Source organism: Plutella xylostella, chromosome 22, assembly GCF_932276165.1.
Source record: "Plutella xylostella chromosome 22, ilPluXylo3.1, whole genome shotgun sequence".
NCBI lineage: Eukaryota > Metazoa > Arthropoda > Insecta > Lepidoptera > Plutellidae > Plutella > Plutella xylostella.
In genome coordinates, this window is record NC_064002.1 from 440,140 (window position 1) to 457,901 (window position 17,762).

The 17,762-nt window shown below is 38.2% G+C and overlaps 2 protein-coding genes across 3 annotated transcripts; both read left to right on the forward strand.

Moving 5' to 3' along the window:
* The first annotated feature begins 45 nt into the window (after nt 1-45).
* Nucleotides 46-17,311, forward strand: LOC105382154. The gene is made up of 7 exons (XM_048629051.1): nt 46-181; nt 5,224-5,282; nt 13,002-14,415; nt 14,488-14,810; nt 15,786-16,188; nt 16,626-16,734; nt 17,056-17,311. Exons 1-7 carry the CDS (start codon nt 152-154, stop codon nt 17,223-17,225), a joined length of 2,508 nt encoding a protein of 835 aa, XP_048485008.1. The 5' UTR covers nt 46-151; the 3' UTR covers nt 17,226-17,311.
* Nucleotides 5,737-8,588, forward strand: LOC119693454. Of its 2 annotated transcripts, none has more exons than XM_048628979.1 (3): nt 5,737-6,679; nt 7,292-7,600; nt 8,242-8,588. In XM_048628979.1, the coding sequence occupies exons 1-3, from the start codon at nt 6,631-6,633 to the stop codon at nt 8,256-8,258; spliced, it is 375 nt and encodes a 124-aa protein (XP_048484936.1). In that variant the 5' UTR covers nt 5,737-6,630; the 3' UTR covers nt 8,259-8,588. The 2 variants fall into 2 exon arrangements, with proteins under 2 accessions (XP_048484936.1, XP_048484937.1); XM_048628980.1 differs by having other exon boundaries at nt 6,616-6,679; nt 7,295-7,600.
* Nucleotides 17,312-17,762: the final 451 nt, after the last annotated feature.

The following is a 17,762-nucleotide window of genomic DNA, read 5'->3' on the forward strand; positions in this document are numbered from 1 at the left end:
GAGATCACAGAGTAGCTTTCACCAGCAGGCTCGGCTATAGCCTGGCATTGGCGGCAAACCTTGACATTCGCGGGTCCAGCACGCAGCGAGGCAGACGTGTGCACGCAACGTTGGCACACCGGTGCAGATATTCATAAACAAATCACACGTAATGACGACCCATTGTTGGATTGCGGTAACGGTGAGTAACCTTTTTAAAAATTTGGGGTGAATGTTTATTTATTTTATTTGCTGCTTAGTAATTTTTTTGGAAAGGTAGTAAAGTGTTTTTTTTTAATGTATATTTTCAAGGAAGTAAATAATTAAAAAAACGTATTGCAATGCAAAAATATGAAACAATCGATCGACTGATGGAAATACAATACAATACAGTCATTGACCTGGTCAAATCATAAGTTAATTCTTTTTACGGCGACCAATTTTCCTGTTTACCTTTTAATGCCATGTTGCGGGGCAAGCTCGAAACCGGTCAAGTGTGGACCTGCCCATTTAGCTACTGACTGCAGCGTTATAATTGTCAATGTCCACTGTGTAATCATTTGTGGAGTTTAAAAAAACGATATACAAAATGTAAGCTTTGTTGTATAATTCATTTTAATGAGTTTCACAAGAATTTTCTCTACAAGAGCTATAATGTCAGGTTAGGCATCATGCTTTACAAAAATAAAGCCTAAGGTACATAATATAGGCATATAAATACAATAATTGTTTTAATAACACTGGGACTTACCAACAGTCCAACATTATATCAATGTCAATGGCTTTACCTCCTGAGTAACTTTGTCATTTTTATTTTAAGACTTGTTTAATTAAGATTGAAATTTTTTGGAAAGGATTTAGACATTATCAGAAAAAAAATATGCATGAGTTGTGTATTACGAACAGGAACATGAATAATTCGTTGCAAATGTCACATGATACAGGTTTGGTTAGGATTTCTAAAATCATTCTGCTTTCTTGTTTGTTTTGATATTTAGGCCATTCATGCCATCCTGTTGACCAGTTTATAGATCTGAAATTTATTTGTTAAAAAACTCGTTTTTAAGATTTGAGTGATATTCACTACTTAACTAATAATAGAATTATATGTACCTACTTAGGTAATTAAATGTAAGATCTTAATCGTGCTGTGCTGATCCAAGCAAGTGCACGGTACCTACATCCAGTGTAGCCTACAAAATGCCGGGTTTGTGACTTTACTGCAACTTTCTTGTTACTATAATGATCGCCGTCTAACCACTAGTAACCGCTTTACCCATTTCTAAGAGATCGAAATGAAACCTAGGAAGCTGCATCCTGTTGCTATCAGTCCATTGAATAGACATCAAATTTTATTTCCAATATTCATTGTCTCTATTACAACACAATCAAAATCGTAGATTTATCAACTTTTCACGAGTAAAAAAGGTTTCTGAAATTTACAACTGAAAATGTATAAAGTTCTTAATCAATCTCTCAGTCTGATTCTAAATTTAGTTTTGAATTTGATGTCTAGACTATAATATGAATTCTTGATTAAATCTAATAAAACTATTTATGACGAGTCATTAGACTTAAAAGTCGCAAATATATGCCATAAAAAGTTGATTTATATTTGACGCTAATTTACCTTATATTATAAAGTAGATGAGGTTTCAGTCAAATCTGTTTTATGGTTTTCTTCAAGTTTATTAAATTTTGATGTGATAGGTTATTGACTCAATAATAAGAAGCTACCGGTCAAAGAACTTATTATTTTATTAGGTACAAAAAAGGCCTTATTGCATTGACTATTTTACGACTGAAGTGTGAATTGGTAGGTAACCCGACAACATTATAATTTTAAATTTTTAATAATACCTATGTAAGTAATAGATTACAACTACTGCTTGTTGGTGCATCGGGTTTGATTGGTGCAAAAACAATTGGTTTAATGTACCTGTTTGTTGTGGCATGCATGGCACAAGATCCCTCTTTCTTATCCTATTTTCCAAAATCTTTCAAAGTTTTGATTTTAGAATTCTTACCACGTAACGGCAAAAGTAACACAAAAGCATTGTCTTATCGAAAGCATCAATCTGTCGTGTTCATATCTCACCGAGTACAGTTGGCCACGTGCAGAAGTGGAATAGCGCAGATGCGCCACACTAGATGTTACCAGATAAGTTTCACAGTTTACGAGAGAAACTGTCTTTAACCCCGTCTGAGATAATTATATTGCAACTGTTACTTGAATAGTTCTATGAAAATGATGACCGAATTATGTTTATTTTATTTCAGAACAGGATGATCAATTTCATTTTATAGACTAAGCGATAAATTATAGAATATAGAAGCTAATTTGAAGCAGTACCTAACTGAGAAACCAAAATGAAACTTCGTTGAAAAATAATATGATGATGCTATTTATAAATTAATTTTGTACATGAACGTACCTAGGTTGTGCATTTTCCCGGTCAATCATAAATCCTTTAATACAAAGGTGTTAAACTAAAATGTTTACTAATTTTGTTCTTCCATTAGAAAACAATGAACAATCAGGGAATATACACTCACGGGCAATGAAATAGTTGGAACAATCACACAAAATTCTGACTTGATTAAGCTAGCCTTTTCCTTTTTGGAGTAATTTGGTGCTTTTTTCAGTAGAACCTTTTCAATGCCCGTGAGTTCATTTTGCTATCCTGCTCACTTTCTATGGAATTAAGGGCTTGCATTGTACTCGTATGTAGGGAAAGAAATGTTATGCGATTTCATCTCGAAATCCAAATATGTTCTTCACGATGTGTGTAGCCTAGTATCCAAAAATAGTTTATAGTTACAGTAGAGAACCATTAAAGATTTGATCAGCTACCTTTATCTCTATACAAACCCTCCTTCTTATCCATACAAATTTACGTATCCAACATTTTTGATTGTACCTACAATAGGCAAGGCGAAAGATTTTAAAATCCTCTTCCGTAATGCAGATAACCATCTATTGTTTACAACAAAACCTTTATTTCGGTAATAAACTTAAGATTTCGGAAATTTAAAGCCATTTTTATAATCATTTTTAAATACTGCGCGAAAACAGCTCGCCGTGTCATGGCGTCGTGTGTGACGTCACACTTACGTACGTACGTCAAATTTGTTTACGCGCAGCTAGTATATTACGTATTTTTTGTGTTAAAAATGAATTCTAAAGTTTATAAGTGGTGTGCAGTGCCTCAGTGCAAAAATACATCAATAACGACACCAGACAAGGTGTTTGTACATGTCCCATACAAGAAAATAATAAGAGATAAATGGTTAAAGCTTGCACGGCGAAACAAACTTCTACGAAACAAACTTCTTCGGCGAAATAAACTTCTACAAGTTTAAAACGAGTTTGATTGCTACTTAGTCATATTTATATCTAGTGTTAAAGATAACGTAGCTAGTCACGTAGCCCGCAGAGCCGACGACCGCTGGAGTACAAAGGTTCTGGAGTGGAGACCCCGTGTCGGCAAACGGCGTGTCGGTCGCCCCCCAACCCGTTGGTCTGATGGTCTGCGGAAGGTAGCGGGAAGCCGCTGGATGCAGATGGCGGGTGACCGTTTGGGTTGGCGATCGTTAGGAGAGGCCTATATCCAACAGTGGACTACAGAAGGCTGAGAGAGAGAGAGAGAGAGAGTTAAAGATAAATACTAATAAAATAAACTTACAAAGAGGTTTTCACGTTTCTAAATTCGGAAGAGCAAAATTCTTTATTTGTTGCAAGGAACTCGCCCAACATCAATAAATCGATCCTGGGCTTTGCACTGTTTGCCTTAACAAAACCTGGTTCCATTGTTAAAGATAGATTCGTGTTATAAAGTCGATAAATCACAAAAACAAATATATATCAATCGTAACGCGCAATCAGTATGTAAGGTATTCAAAACACAGTGAAGCGTACATAAGTATGACGTCATGCGCTGTGATTGGCGTTTCAGTCAAAATGGCCGATTGCAGTATTTTACTCTTTTATTTTATTGAAAATCTTATTAATCTCAATTGTTTAAATAAAACTAAATCAGTTTTTTAAATCCTTTGAATGTGTATTTTCCTCTAAAGTCATTAAATCTTTGATAATGTAATACTGTCGACACGCCTATTGTACCTACCAAAGTTCGATAGCCTGAGTGAACTCATCTGCATAAATTATGCGATAACTCTTAAGCAGTCCATAAAATCAACATTTTAAGATCAATAAATCGGTTAATCTGTTATAACTCCTTATTTATTTTTAACGCCTCCTGTGAGATCTTAGTTAGTTAGTGAAAAAGGTGTTTTATGTTATGTATGACGTAACCTAACGGTTTATTCAATTCATTGTCTCTCAGTTATTTTGCGGCCCACAAATATTGCCTTGTTTGGCTGTTGGCCCGTTCAGTTTAGTTTATATTGGTATTCTTAGTGGAAATTATCGGTCTCCTGTCCTTACTTAAGAATTTACCGAACATAAAGAACACTTGTACTTTGTAGATTTATAATATTAAAATTGGTAAACTATCATTATAGATTACATTATAAGTAACATCGTCAATCAGTCTCACGAACCTTATAATATAAAATTCCTCACTCATCTACTTGTAATTTTTTGCTCATTTGGTCGTCGCCTTGTCCATCAAGCTTTACCTAGTTTTCTCCATTGAAGAGATGTTCAACTAGTGCCTTGTCATGAAGCCCAACGCTCGACTCGGCCACACTCATTGTCCGCCAAAAGTAAAAGGGGTCTTCTTATGATACTTGTTTTATTATTATAGTCTCGTGTTTAGTTTGACACAGTTCTTTGTGGTTGAGATTGACACAGCCGTTCAATAAATATAGGTTTGTCTGTACAAAGTACCTACCTACAAGCGAAACTCTACACTACAAGAAAGCATTTCGAATTGTGGTCGAGGTATACCATATACACGTACGTGATTAAATAAAAAAGACATCATAATAAAATATGGTGATGATCACCAGACAAACATAAAGATGTACATACATGAATAATGTGTTTGTACAACTTTCTTTACCGTAGTGCGCAGACAACAGTGTTTCGTATCAAAAAACATAGGTACCTAGGCTTGCTATAATGTATTTGGAAGTACAGAACATCCCTTGAATCAGTCCGTTTTCAAACCGGTTGCAGGTTTATACCTTTAAGAATGTGGGGTCAACGAACGTTTTCGTACATTTGTCGGACAAAATGTTTGAACTTTTATCTCAAAGGTATAAATTATACAATTTCAGGTCCTGCTGGCCGGGGTCTTCCTAACGGGAGTCCAGACTCGACCTTCGGAGAATAATGAGTGAGTATCAAGTTCTTTTAGTCGGTATTCAAAAATGTACATTTTGTAATATGTTTTGTATTGATTGATGTTCGGAATCAGTAAAACCATCTAAATTTATAGGTAAGATTCCAATTGGTGCGATTATGGCACTGCCAAAATATTAATCGAATTTTTTTTATTAATGTATCGATTAGTATAGCAAACGTAATTTCATATTGGTGAAAAGTAGGTAATTTCAAATGTAAAGTACACTTTAGTTCTTTAAAAAATGATCTATTATGTTTACATACCATTAGAAAAACATAGTTTTACTGAGTTCGAGTGTCGGTGTGTGTTTAACAAGTCGGTGTTGACCGGTAACGGGTCGGCTTCACTCTCGGCCGGTCGGCAAGTGCTTATTTACTACTCCACTACCTCCCAAACAATGGACTCTATCGGGTATACTCGGAATTCGAAAGTGTAGCTTAACCCTATCACTGTTGATGGCAACACAGGTATATTTTTAATTTATTGTTTATGGTTACTTCCGTATCCTATACTGTTACAATATAACTGCTGTACGGTGCTCTTGTGTTGTGATAAATAAAATACTGTCTCACTGTGAAACTTTGGTTTTAATGAAGAAGACCAGCCAGCCAAACCTACAGTCCACGCAACACACATTGGTCCATAACGATCCGACGGAGTTTCCTGTGCAAAAGGACAGCGAGATAAAATTGCACACGGGAGCCGCAATGCGTGCATGCAGCAAGAACTAAAAAGGCGGGAGGATCAGTATACTTGCGAAATCAAGCTATCAAGTATCTGCGAAATCATCCGAACGTCATACAGTGATATATTTTCGACAACTTCAAGATAGAAGTTGTTGCAATAAATAAGAAATAACATCAAAATCTAGAACATTTAACCAAGAACAATTCCCGCCATTCCAATTCATATCGCGGCAAGAGAGAAAGGGAAAGAAGATAGCATCGTGCCAGTCATCCCACTCGAGCGGGGAAGACCGAAGACGGAATCAACAACGAGACGTGGGAAGCGACCATCGTCCAATCACGTCGCGTCAAAGAACTCCGAGTCTGCAGCGGACGAGTCTCATTGGTTCATACCATACGTCAAGTAAGAATAGTTAGGTTGGCAGGCCTGCGCTGCGTTTGCGAAACTTGCGCCCTCTAGCGGAACGGCGTATGCGACGTCAACAAATTCGCCATCTTATTTTATTTGGCGTGGTGGTTGCAACAATTTGTAATTTGCTTTCAATTTTCGATTTCTAGTGCAAAGTTTAGCTGTAAATAACTGTAATTGTAAATAGCTTACATTAGAGTCGCAACAAATACGATAAATTGTGTAATTTTAACTGTGTATCATAATGGAGGAACAACTAAAAGCTCTAAAGGCCCAGAGAGGCTATGCAAAAGGTATTGTAACGCGATTGTTTTCATTTGTAAATAGCGAAAATTTTAAGTCAAGTGAAGTGGAAACTCTCATTACAAAAAGAGATAGGTTGACAACCACGTTTGCTGATTATGATCAGCTTAATAAGGATATTTTGGCATTAGACTTGTCAGACACTGAGGATGTTGGTGAAGTCGAGGATAAATACTTTCATTGTTTAACTGTGTTAAACCAAAGCATTAAGTCGCATAGTAGTGCTAGTGAAACCCCGGAGTCAGGTACCAGTGGCATTTCTAGTAGGACAAAGTTACCAAGTATAAACATTCCAAGTTTTTCAGGTAAATACTCGGAATACGTAACGTTCATTGAGATTTTCAAGTCAGTCATTCATAATGACAAATCCCTAGACAATGTACAGAAATTATACTACCTGCGATCTTACCTTCAGGGTGAGCCCTTTGACTTAGTAAAAAATTTACCACTCAACTCAGCGAGTTACGAGGAAGCCATGCAGTTGTTAAGCAAAAGGTTTTACAACAAATATCAGATAGTAAACGAGCATGTTAAAACCCTGTTAGACTTGGAAAAGTTGCCCAAGTATGCAGGCGCTAACGATTTAAGGACTTTTGTTTCAGTAGTGAACCAGACTATGAGCGCTCTCACCAATCTACAGGTGAATGTCGATGACAAAGACCCGTTTTTACTGGGTATTCTGCAGTGTAAGTTAGACACATACAGCTGGAGGTCATATCAGCTGGAGAGAAACCTGGAGAATGACCCAACAGTTCAAGATTTCCTCTCCTATCTGGAGAGGCGAGCTCTTGCTTTGGAGAACACCGATCACAGCGAGACAGCCACATCTGGGAAACGGCAGCCGGCAAGCTTAACAAAGAGTAAGGTTACTCTGGCAACAACAACCAATTCTACAATGGAGTGCTTATACTGTAAGTGTACCAATCACAAATTATATACTTGCCCAAAATTTAAATTACTAGCTACCCAAGACAGAGTGTCATTTGCAAGAAAAAATAACCTATGTAACACATGTTTAAATATACATCCTGGCAAATGTAAATTCCACTTTAGGTGTGGGCAATGCAAAAAAAATCATAACACACTGCTCCACCTCGACGAAGAAAGTGGCCCAGGGTCAGTAGTTCTCCTTTCTAGAGACTCTGCAACTGATATATTAATCCCAACAGCACGGGTCAAAGTATTTGCGAAAAATGGACAGGAAGTTCATATAAAATGTATCCTTGACTCCGGTTCACAGGTGTCACTCATTACAGCAAGAGCCGTTGAGGTCTTGGGCTTTACACCCGAGCAAAACAATCTAAACCTCATCGGAGTGACTGGGAGTAATAATAAAGTCAGCTATTGTTTACCATTGCAAGTTCATTCATTAACAACTAACTTTAGTACCCTGGTGGACTGTCATGTGGTGGAAAAGATCACATGCAAATTACCACAGTCACCAGTAGACTTAAAAAACTTGAACATCCCCGCTGGTATCACCTTGGCTGACCCGTCTTTCAATCAGCCATCCGAGATTAACATGCTAATTGGTGCTGGTGTATTTTTCCAGGTGTTGCTGCAGCTTGAGGAGGCCCAACGCTCGCCTTCAACCAACCATCAGCTACCATCTTCATCTCCAAGCATCATCAACACTAAGTTTGGCCATGTCATCGCCGGAGCATTAACAGATACCATTATAAAGGATCAGGTTGTATCTCTTTTTTGTGCTAAATGTGAATCAGATGTAAGTGACAATATAAAAAAGCTTTGGGAAGTGGAGAGTGTTCCGGAGTTACTAAAAGAGCGGGATTCAGAGCAAGAGTTGGCAGAAAAATTATTTGTAAGCTCAGTAAAGCTTGAAAATAACAAGTTTACTGTTGACTTACCTTTGAAAATAGAAACCGGCAACATTAATGAAACTCTAGGCAACTCATTTGACCTAGCATTACACAGGTTTCTCAGTCTAGAAAAAAGACTGCAAAAGAACATCAATTTGCTTACAAATTATCAAAAGTTTATTGATGACTATGTAGCCCTGGGGCATGGGCACTATGTAGATATTAACTCATACAATTTCAATGAGGATCCAATTTATTTTGTGCCGCATCATTCGGTAATAAACGAAAATAGTAAAAGTACGCCCATGAGGGTTGTATTTGATTGTAGTATGAAAACAAATAAAAAAATATCTTTAAATGATATTTTACTCAATGGACCTACAGTGCAAAAAGAATTGTTTGACATTGTGCTATTGTATAGATATGGGGAATACACTTTGAGCTCTGATATTAAAAAAATGTTCCGCAATATACTGGTAAACCCGGAGCACACTTCACTTCAGAACATTCTGTGGCGCGATAACCCTAGTCAGGATATAAGGTGTATTCGTCTTGATACCGTCAGTTATGGTATGAAATCTTCAAGCTATTTAGCTACGCGCTGTTTATTTGAGCTTGCAAAAACCCACGAGCATGACCTGCCTCTAGCATCGTTTATAATAAAAAATTGTACGTATGTCGATGACATTATATATTCATGTTCGGATTTAAACCAATTAACTGAAGCAAAACGGCAGTTGTGTGAAATGTTAAGTTATGGGAGCTTTAGTTTGCATAAATGGGCTTCTAACACACCCTCTATATTGGCTGACATACCGGAGGTTGAGCAGCAATTTAGTCAGCTTGAACTTCAGAAAGGTAACTATAGTATGAAGGCTTTGGGGCTTAATCTTGATGTACAGAAGGACTGTTTTATAATAAACAGCCCAGTGCCTTTCAATTGAGGAGGTCATAACGAAGAGGGAAGTGCTTAGCTACATATCTAAATTCTATGATCCCTTAGGTTTTGCGGGTCCAATAGTTATAAAAGCTAAAAGTATAATATCAAGGATTTGGTCTAATAATACTGCTTGGGATGAACGTATTCCAGCTGAGCTAGCTGATGAGTGGCTTCAATTTGTTAGGAGTCTAGCGGCTATGCAGCCTATCAATATAAATAGGTACATTCCAACGAACACAGCAGTAACTGAGCAACTAATAGGTTTTGCTGATGCGTCTAGTACGACGGGATACGGGTGCTGCATTTATCATCGTGTGGTCGACAAAACAGGTAAGGCTAAATTATACCTACTCTGTTCAAAGTCGCGAGTTAACCCACGCGCGAACCCCCTAACCATACCTAGGTTAGAGCTAAATGCTGCCTTGCTTTTGTCCACTTTAATGGAGAGAGTGTATAACACTTTGCATGAAAATGTAAAAATTGATGATGTGTACTTATTCACTGATTCTAAAATAACTTTGGCTTGGATTCAAACTGAAACAACTAAACTACAAGCTTATGTATCGAACAGAGTAGGGGTAATACAGCAGAAAACTAATAAGTGGCCCTGGCTATATGTGCCATCCACAGCTAACCCTGCTGATCTCATAAGTCGAGGTATAAGTCCTCAGGAGCTTCCGAACAGCGCCCTCTGGTGGGAGGGGCCAGAGTTCCTGCAATCAGAGTACAAATTTGAAAGTAAAGACTTAGATCTGCCTGTCAGTTTGCCAGAGATGAAGAAATCCAAGACCACACCACTGCCTGCTAAAGTGGTACTTACTACAGGTATCAAACAGGACATATTATCTGAAATTTTAAATAAATATTCAGATATAGATAAAATGACTAGGGTGATAGCTTATATCCTTAGGTTTTGTAATAACTTAAAGAGCGGTACAAAAATTCATGATAAAACACTAACTCCTGATGAGTTACAACATGCGTTGCATTTAATAATAAAGCATGAGCAATCTATTTATTTCTGTGATGAAATAAACTCATTGCGAAAGGGCAACTGCGTCCGAGGACCCTTGAAATCTCTACATCCTTTCTTAGATAAAGACGGCTTGATCAGAGTAGGGGGGCGACTTGATAACTCGGACATACCGCTATCACAAAAACATCCTATCATCTTAGCTCAAAAATCACGAATAACTGAACTTATTATACAAAGTGAGCATAAAAGGTTATTACATGCCGGACCTAAATCGCTTCTTGCTAACTTAAATCAAAAATATTGGTTAATAAATGGAATGCGACAAGTAAAAAAGGTAACTCATAAATGTTTGGTTTGTTTTAGGCTCAAAGCTTGTGCAGCGAAGCAGCTAATGGGATCCTTGCCTCCTCAGCGAGTCACACCATGCAGACCATTCCAGAAAATAGGCATTGACTTCGCTGGGCCTGTCAAAGTAAAAAATTCGCGTGTTAGAAAAGCTATTATTAGCAAAGTTTATGTATGTATATTCGTGTGTTTTGTCACGAAGGCAATTCATTTGGAATTGACCTCTGATCTCACTACTGAGGCGTTCCTTGCAGCCTTTAAACGATTTTCAAGTAGACGAGGCCTGCCCAGCGAGGTATTCTGTGATAATGGTGGTTGTTTTCGAGGAGCAAGGAACCAGCTGGTGGAACTGTATAAACTTAATAGTTCTGCTGATCATCAGGGACTTGTGCAAGCATATACTGCCAAAGAAGGCATAAAGTTTCATTTCACACCTAGCTATGCACCGGTGTTCGCTGGGCTTGCAGAAGCCGCTGTGAAAAGCATGAAATATCATTTAAAGCGCATTGTGTTAGATGCTGCATTAACTTATGAACAGTTAAATACTGTATTATGTCAGATAGAGGCTGTGCTAAATTCACGCCCTATTTTGCCCCTCTCTGAGGATATAAATGATTACTGCTACCTGACTCCGGGGCATTTCCTTATAGGCACGTCTCTAACTATGTATCCCGAGGTAGATAATTCTGAAACTAGGAACAATAGGCTAAGCTTCTGGCAACAATGTACACAGTTGCAACAAAGATTTTGGAAGGCTTGGTATAAGTACTATTTAAATACTTTGCAAAATAGAAGTAAGTGGTGTCAATCTATGCCTAATGTAACTGAAGGTTCACTAGTTCTTATGAGAGAGCCCAATTCTCCACCTTTGGTGTGGCCCATGGCACGGGTCGTGAAAGTATTCCCTGGAAATGATGGCAAGGTCAGAGCCTTTCAGTTAAAAACAGCTGATGGTAAATTGTATACTAGGTCATTGCAGAGCATAAGCGTTTTACCTATTGAAAAATGATTATAAATAGATATTTTTTTATAGATTTAAGATTGTTTCATTGTATGTCATTGATACTACTAAGACTATGTGTATTGTTGTTATGAATAGGTACTTATACTATAAAGTTAAAAATTAGTTAAGTTGTTTGTATAATGTAAAGAAATTACAACCTTCATTGCTAGATAAGCGTTACTATAGTTAAATGTGTGCTTACCTTATATAAAGTTTTACTACTGATTAAGATTTAGTAAAATGCTGTTATATACTTACATACTTGATTGAGAAGATGCTGTTAAATAATATTTTGTTAAATTAAAGTATATGCCTTACATGTGTGTTTACTGTTGAAATTAGTTACATTTAGGTGCATAATCGTTATAGTTAGATTTACTATTATATACTTAAGTACTCTTCTATATGGTTATAGTAGGTATTCATAAAATATGTTGGTTAGGTAAATACATAAATTAAAAACGGTCAGCTTTGTTTATATAAACTTTATTTTCATAACTTGTTGTTCGATAGGTATCTTTCAAGTTAGAGTTGACATAATATGTAATGTACAAAAATGCCTAAGTAAATACTATGTAAACTATGTTAGGTATAAGTGTTTAAGCATGATTGCACTTTATTTGGTCATACAAATGTTATCTCTTGAGTTAATTTATCGTTTGCTCTTTCTTGGGCGGCAATATGTTGATGGCAACACAGGTATATTTTTAATTTATTGTTTATGGTTACTTCCGTATCCTATACTGTTACAATATAACTGCTGTACGGTGCTCTTGTGTTGTGATAAAATAAAATACTGTCTCACTGTGAAACTTTGGTTTTAATGAAGAAGACCAGCCAGCCAAACCTACAGTCCACGCAACATACAATCACCTTATCGAGCTCGAAATAGTTGATCCCAGAGAAATGTTCCCAATACGTGATCAGATAGCGCCGGCACAAAAGCATACTTATGCACAAAACACTAATTTCGTACAATCACTAACACAATGTACCTATCCAAGTAGTTCATACCTGATAATCAGTGAATAAAAGCACATAGAGTAAATTGGGACACGGCATGGTTCAGGTGTGTAATCTTAATATTATTTTTAACGCTTGAAGCACGCTTGCTGATTGATGTACATAGATTTCACCTTATTAATAATTTGGTCTTGGTTCGATATCATTCTTTTATTAGTACCTACTGAATGGAATAAGTAATAATGAAGCATTTTGTCTTTTTCAGGGAATGGCGACCAGTCTATATTCCTGAAGAGCCAAATAATGCTGAGACCTCACTAACAGAAGATTCGAACGTGGCTGAAGGGAGATCGATATCGTATGACACAAATGAACCAGCTACTCAAGAAACTACACAAGAAATCATAGAGAAAATCCGAAAGCTAAACGATGGACTCAACAGACCGCATCGACAAAAACCAAAATACAATAACAACGAGCCAGATAAAAGTCATGGACTAGACGAAGAAACACTTAAAAGATTGCAACTGCTGATAAATTTTGCCCCACAATTACTTTCGAATCACCAAGAGAGCACAAAGCTGCGTGCCGATATAGACAAAAATGTTTTGAGAAATGGAAAACCTAAGGCTCTTTATGGCACGCCCTTGAATGCATTGGCAGCTCCTAATACAGTAGCTTACGTGCCATATCAGTACACAGCGCTCGGCCTCCAGGCAGTTGCAGCCCAGTCGCATCCAAATGACATCAGCGGTAACAGATTCGTGATTACTAATAACGATTTGAACACTATTGACAACACGCACAGTACTAGGCAAGGACTTGGCTCTCTACCGTTTAATATTCAGTGGCCACTGGCTCCCTTGTTTCCTGTTCTTCTAAGAGACCCGTTCATCACATTCCTTCAAAATGGAAACTTAGATAACTTGTTTGAGTATGGGCAGTCGGCTGATGTGTGCCGCAAACAGAAATCTTCCGAGGGCGCAACTGAAGATAATGCTGAAGAGAAAGGTGTTAATGAAACACTAGATGACAAAGAAAAAGAAAACAAAATAAAGCTAATATCTACTTTGAAACGCTTAGTTAGACAAGGAAGAGCGATAAAAACTCTAAAGAAACGCAACATTGTAACTGCTGCTCCTCGTCAAGAATTAAACACTAAAGTTACGAAAGCATCGAAGAAAATATTTGGCACCAAGAAGCCAGTGTCTAAGAAGCCCCTGGTGGTGCACCCGTCATACCAAGACCAGGATGATGAAGACAATACAGCCCCAGGTTTTGACAGTGGAGATTTGCGGAATCCGTTCACTAACGACTACACGTGGTTCGGCAACCGCAAGCCGGTGGCGCCGAGCCCGGGCTTCTTTATTAACCGTCTGCGCGTGCGCAAGGGAGGGGTGGCCATCGCGGGCCCCGGCGGCGTGGCCACGGCGGGCCGCGGGGGGACGGCCATCGTGGGCCCCGGCGGCCTGGCCTACACGCAGCCCGGCGGCATGGCCGTCGCCGGACCCGCCGCCAAAATCTACGCTTTATCGCCTGAAACAGATCTAACACAAATCATCGCTCAGCTACAGAAGAAGGCTAACAAAGATGGTACCTCACCTAGATCTCACACTATTCCCGAAGGAAAACTAGTCGCTACTGGACCCGTAATATACTACCACGAGCTGAAGCAATCTTGAGACTTATTAACCGATTAATCCTTTTATTAACTTTAATGATCTCTGTCGGTTTGTTTCCGTAGTTCCTAGACTAATGTGTGTTGTTTTTGGCTTGTTAGATACGAAGGACGACTACGACGAGGAAGACTCGGCGGAGGATTCAGAAGATTGAGTGACGCGGACGGCGCGGCTGATCGGTTTGCGTTCGGGCCTAATTCCGACCTGTCCAAGAAAGACTCTATGTTTAGTATAGTGGTGGGTCCCGTGGCTCATGCGGTGAGTGGGGACGCGGCTATAGCGACGCCGGTGTCGCGGGTGTGGGCGCGGCGCGGCGCGGCGGGGACCGTGCTGCACGCGCCCCGCGCCTCCGCTATCGCCGGCCCGGGCGGCATCGCACACGCTCAGTCCGATTTGTACTTGTTAACGGTCGATGATTACGATGATACATTGTAAAATTAAGTGTTGTAATACTGATAATCATGTGGCAAATTTTATTGTTTATCCTGCGTTCATAACTTTTAGAGCCAGATCCAATGCCAGGATTCATTATTTTGCCTCCCTAGCTCTCTGCTATTGTAATGTCTGTTAAAATACTCTGGAGATAAAATAGAACTGACAAGTAGTGCCTATTATAGGAATTGTGCTTAAAAGAAAATTAATGACTTTATTGTAAAACTATCTTACAGATAGCCTTATTATTTTTAAGTTAAACATATTGAAAAGTATTTTCAATGTGATTATAGCTTACCTTGAAAGTGTTTTTCAACCGTTGTGCATTTGTTAGTGTGAACCTAATTTTGAGAAAGCATTTAATAATTGTGATGTTTTGAAATTTAACTTGCCTTTATTTAAGCTACGTTGACTAAAAACTTATAAAATTAAATATTAATGTTATTTATTACTTTAGATTAAGTAATAATAAAATTTGTTTCAATAATACTGAAAAATTGTTTGATTTGATTTAGAAATTTGGCTTCATTTTAATCCGCTATGTAGGGTCTAAAGTAAATAAAATAAGGCCAGACAGTAAAATTATTAACCCAAGGGGGTTTACTGGCACCAAATTTATAACATATCATGTTAGTAATTTCCAAAAAGTATTAACTGCAATATTTTTACTATCATAAAGTTTGTTTTTGCTAGTTATCACATGTAACTTAAAAGCTAACTCATTCATCATTACCCACGTCACCACTGCTGGGGCACGGGTCAATGAAGAAATGGTTTTAGGCCTTGTCCACCACACTGGCCTAGTGCGGGTGGTGGACTTAAAAGGTAATAAAATAATAAACGTAAGAAAAACATTTTGGCTAATCTAGTTTACAATCATTAAATATCTTTGAAACAAACAATAATAATTATATGTTCATCATCTCAACTTATTCTAGGGCACGCACGGAATACCTCCCATTCTACGGAGGAGGCAAAGGACAGTACCTAGAAGTAACTAAAAATCAACAAGGACAAGTAGTCAACGAGAAAATAGTAAACGAAGACAACATAAGCAATGAAAATATTGTCAAAAACCGAGATGAAACCCTTTTATCCAGGGTCTTGAATGTAAACTTGCAAAACCTTAAGGCACTATCAACGAATCTGCTCAGACTTCATAACCTTGGAAGAACTACTGGGAGCCTTAAGAGATCCGACAAAAGGGTATTTAAGGAGCAACTGATGAGCCTTGGGGAGATCTCGTCCAACCTGGCCAAGCTCGTGGATGAGATAGGAGACGATGTGGACATGCTGTTCAAGAGGAACAATGTCACACAGAAGAGGCAATATGATGATGATGTAAGTATTATTACAGGAATAAATTATTAAAAGAAACTATAGTAGGTAGTACTGAATAATTAATTAATAGGAAATAGTAGTACTGAATAATTAATAGGAAATAATTAATTAATAGGAAGGCCGAGGACAGGGTGTTGTTCCTTAATGCTATCTCCAACTTTTTGTATTACAACTTTCTTTATCGAACTTAACACTCGTACCCAAAAGAGCACATAGGTCAAGTTTTGTAGTGTCCATTGTCTTTGAACTTGAAACTGCTCTGTCATTCCCCAAATTCTAAAGTGGCACAGACACAGCGAGTATTACAAGTATGAAAGGGGACCAGTAGTTTTTGGAAGTGTTGTAGCTTCGTGAGGGCAAATGATGGCTGAGTTATATAAGTAGATAGTGTTAGATGTTGTAACTATGTAAATAACCAACCTGTTTGTATTTTTCAGGTGGGTGAGGAGGGCGTGGGCATCGACTCCCCGGGGGACTCGGTCATCAACCTCGAGGAGCTGGGAGAGATCCTCAACGGAGCCACCATCGCCGACGCGCAGCCTGTCGGTATGACAATCAAACAATCAATCAAAACATAAAAAAAATATGTGCTATAGTTGTTCAGAATGAGCAACTGGCAACCCTTTTCGGCTTCCTGTATTACTTTTGCAACACCTCGTATAACTTTATGGAGAGTCATCAGTACATCAGTAAGATCAGGGGGTCACATTATGACGAAAAAATAACTGAGCTGCCTTCTGCGCGACCCGAAAATATCTCGTTGTATTAAACGCGCCGATTGCACGACAGCTTTCTCCTGTACTTTTTACACCTAATGGGTGAGACGCTACCAACACTAACTTAATTCCTGAACCTATTTAATTCCAGGGCTAGCAGTGATTGGAGAGAGCGGGCTGGCGGCGTCGCGGCCCATGGCTACAGCGGTGGCCCTCACGGGAGTGGCCCTGGCCCGGCCCGTGGCCACCGCCATCGCGGGCATTGACCCCGCCGCGCTCAACCTGGACTTGCATCTCAAGGGAAACAAGAAACAAGGGTAGATTAAAGGGAACAAGTGATGGTTGGGAGCATAAAGAACAAGTGGTAATTTATTAAGGGAAATAAAAGGGAGGCTCGCCGTGGTTTGGGGTTTCACAGTGGATGAGCAAACAAAATATCGTTGTTGGTACTTATGTGATACAATTTTATGTTATTGTATGTCCCATATCCATCAAGTATTCTATAAGTAAATATGAGTAATAGATTGGGTAATTATAGTGAGTGCTGAAAGCAACGATGATACTCCTTATTAAAATAACAGTTTGTGATTTAGTTTTATTTTCATGGAAAAGTTCAATTTGTGATAATGGTAACGGTTGTGTTTTGCATCTCAATTTGCAATTTTTTTTTATTTATAATTTACTTAATACATAATAAAATAATTAGATACCATTGTGACTTTTTTTCGTTCAAAATGGAATTCAAATCAAGTTCCGTAGTACGTACGTCGAATGCGCAATATGGATAAATATGGAATTGGTTTAGATATAGTGACCCAACTAACACCGTAGCGTTAAAAAAACTCTCATATAACTTGT

Coding starts and splice junctions, on each gene's coding strand:
- LOC105382154 (XM_048629051.1), top strand. CDS start 152: ATGACGACCCATTGTTGGATTGCGGTAACG. Junction 182..5,223: donor ATTGTTGGATTGCGGTAACG/GTGAGTAACCTT, acceptor ATACAATTTCAG/GTCCTGCTGGCCGGGGTCTT. Junction 14,811..15,785: donor GCACACGCTCAGTCCGATTT/GTACTTGTTAAC, acceptor AACTTATTCTAG/GGCACGCACGGAATACCTCC.
- LOC119693454 (XM_048628979.1), top strand. CDS start 6,631: ATGGAGGAACAACTAAAAGCTCTAAAGGCCCAGAGAGGCTATGCAAAA. Junction 6,680..7,291: donor CCAGAGAGGCTATGCAAAAG/GTATTGTAACGC, acceptor CTTTTGTTTCAG/TAGTGAACCAGACTATGAGC.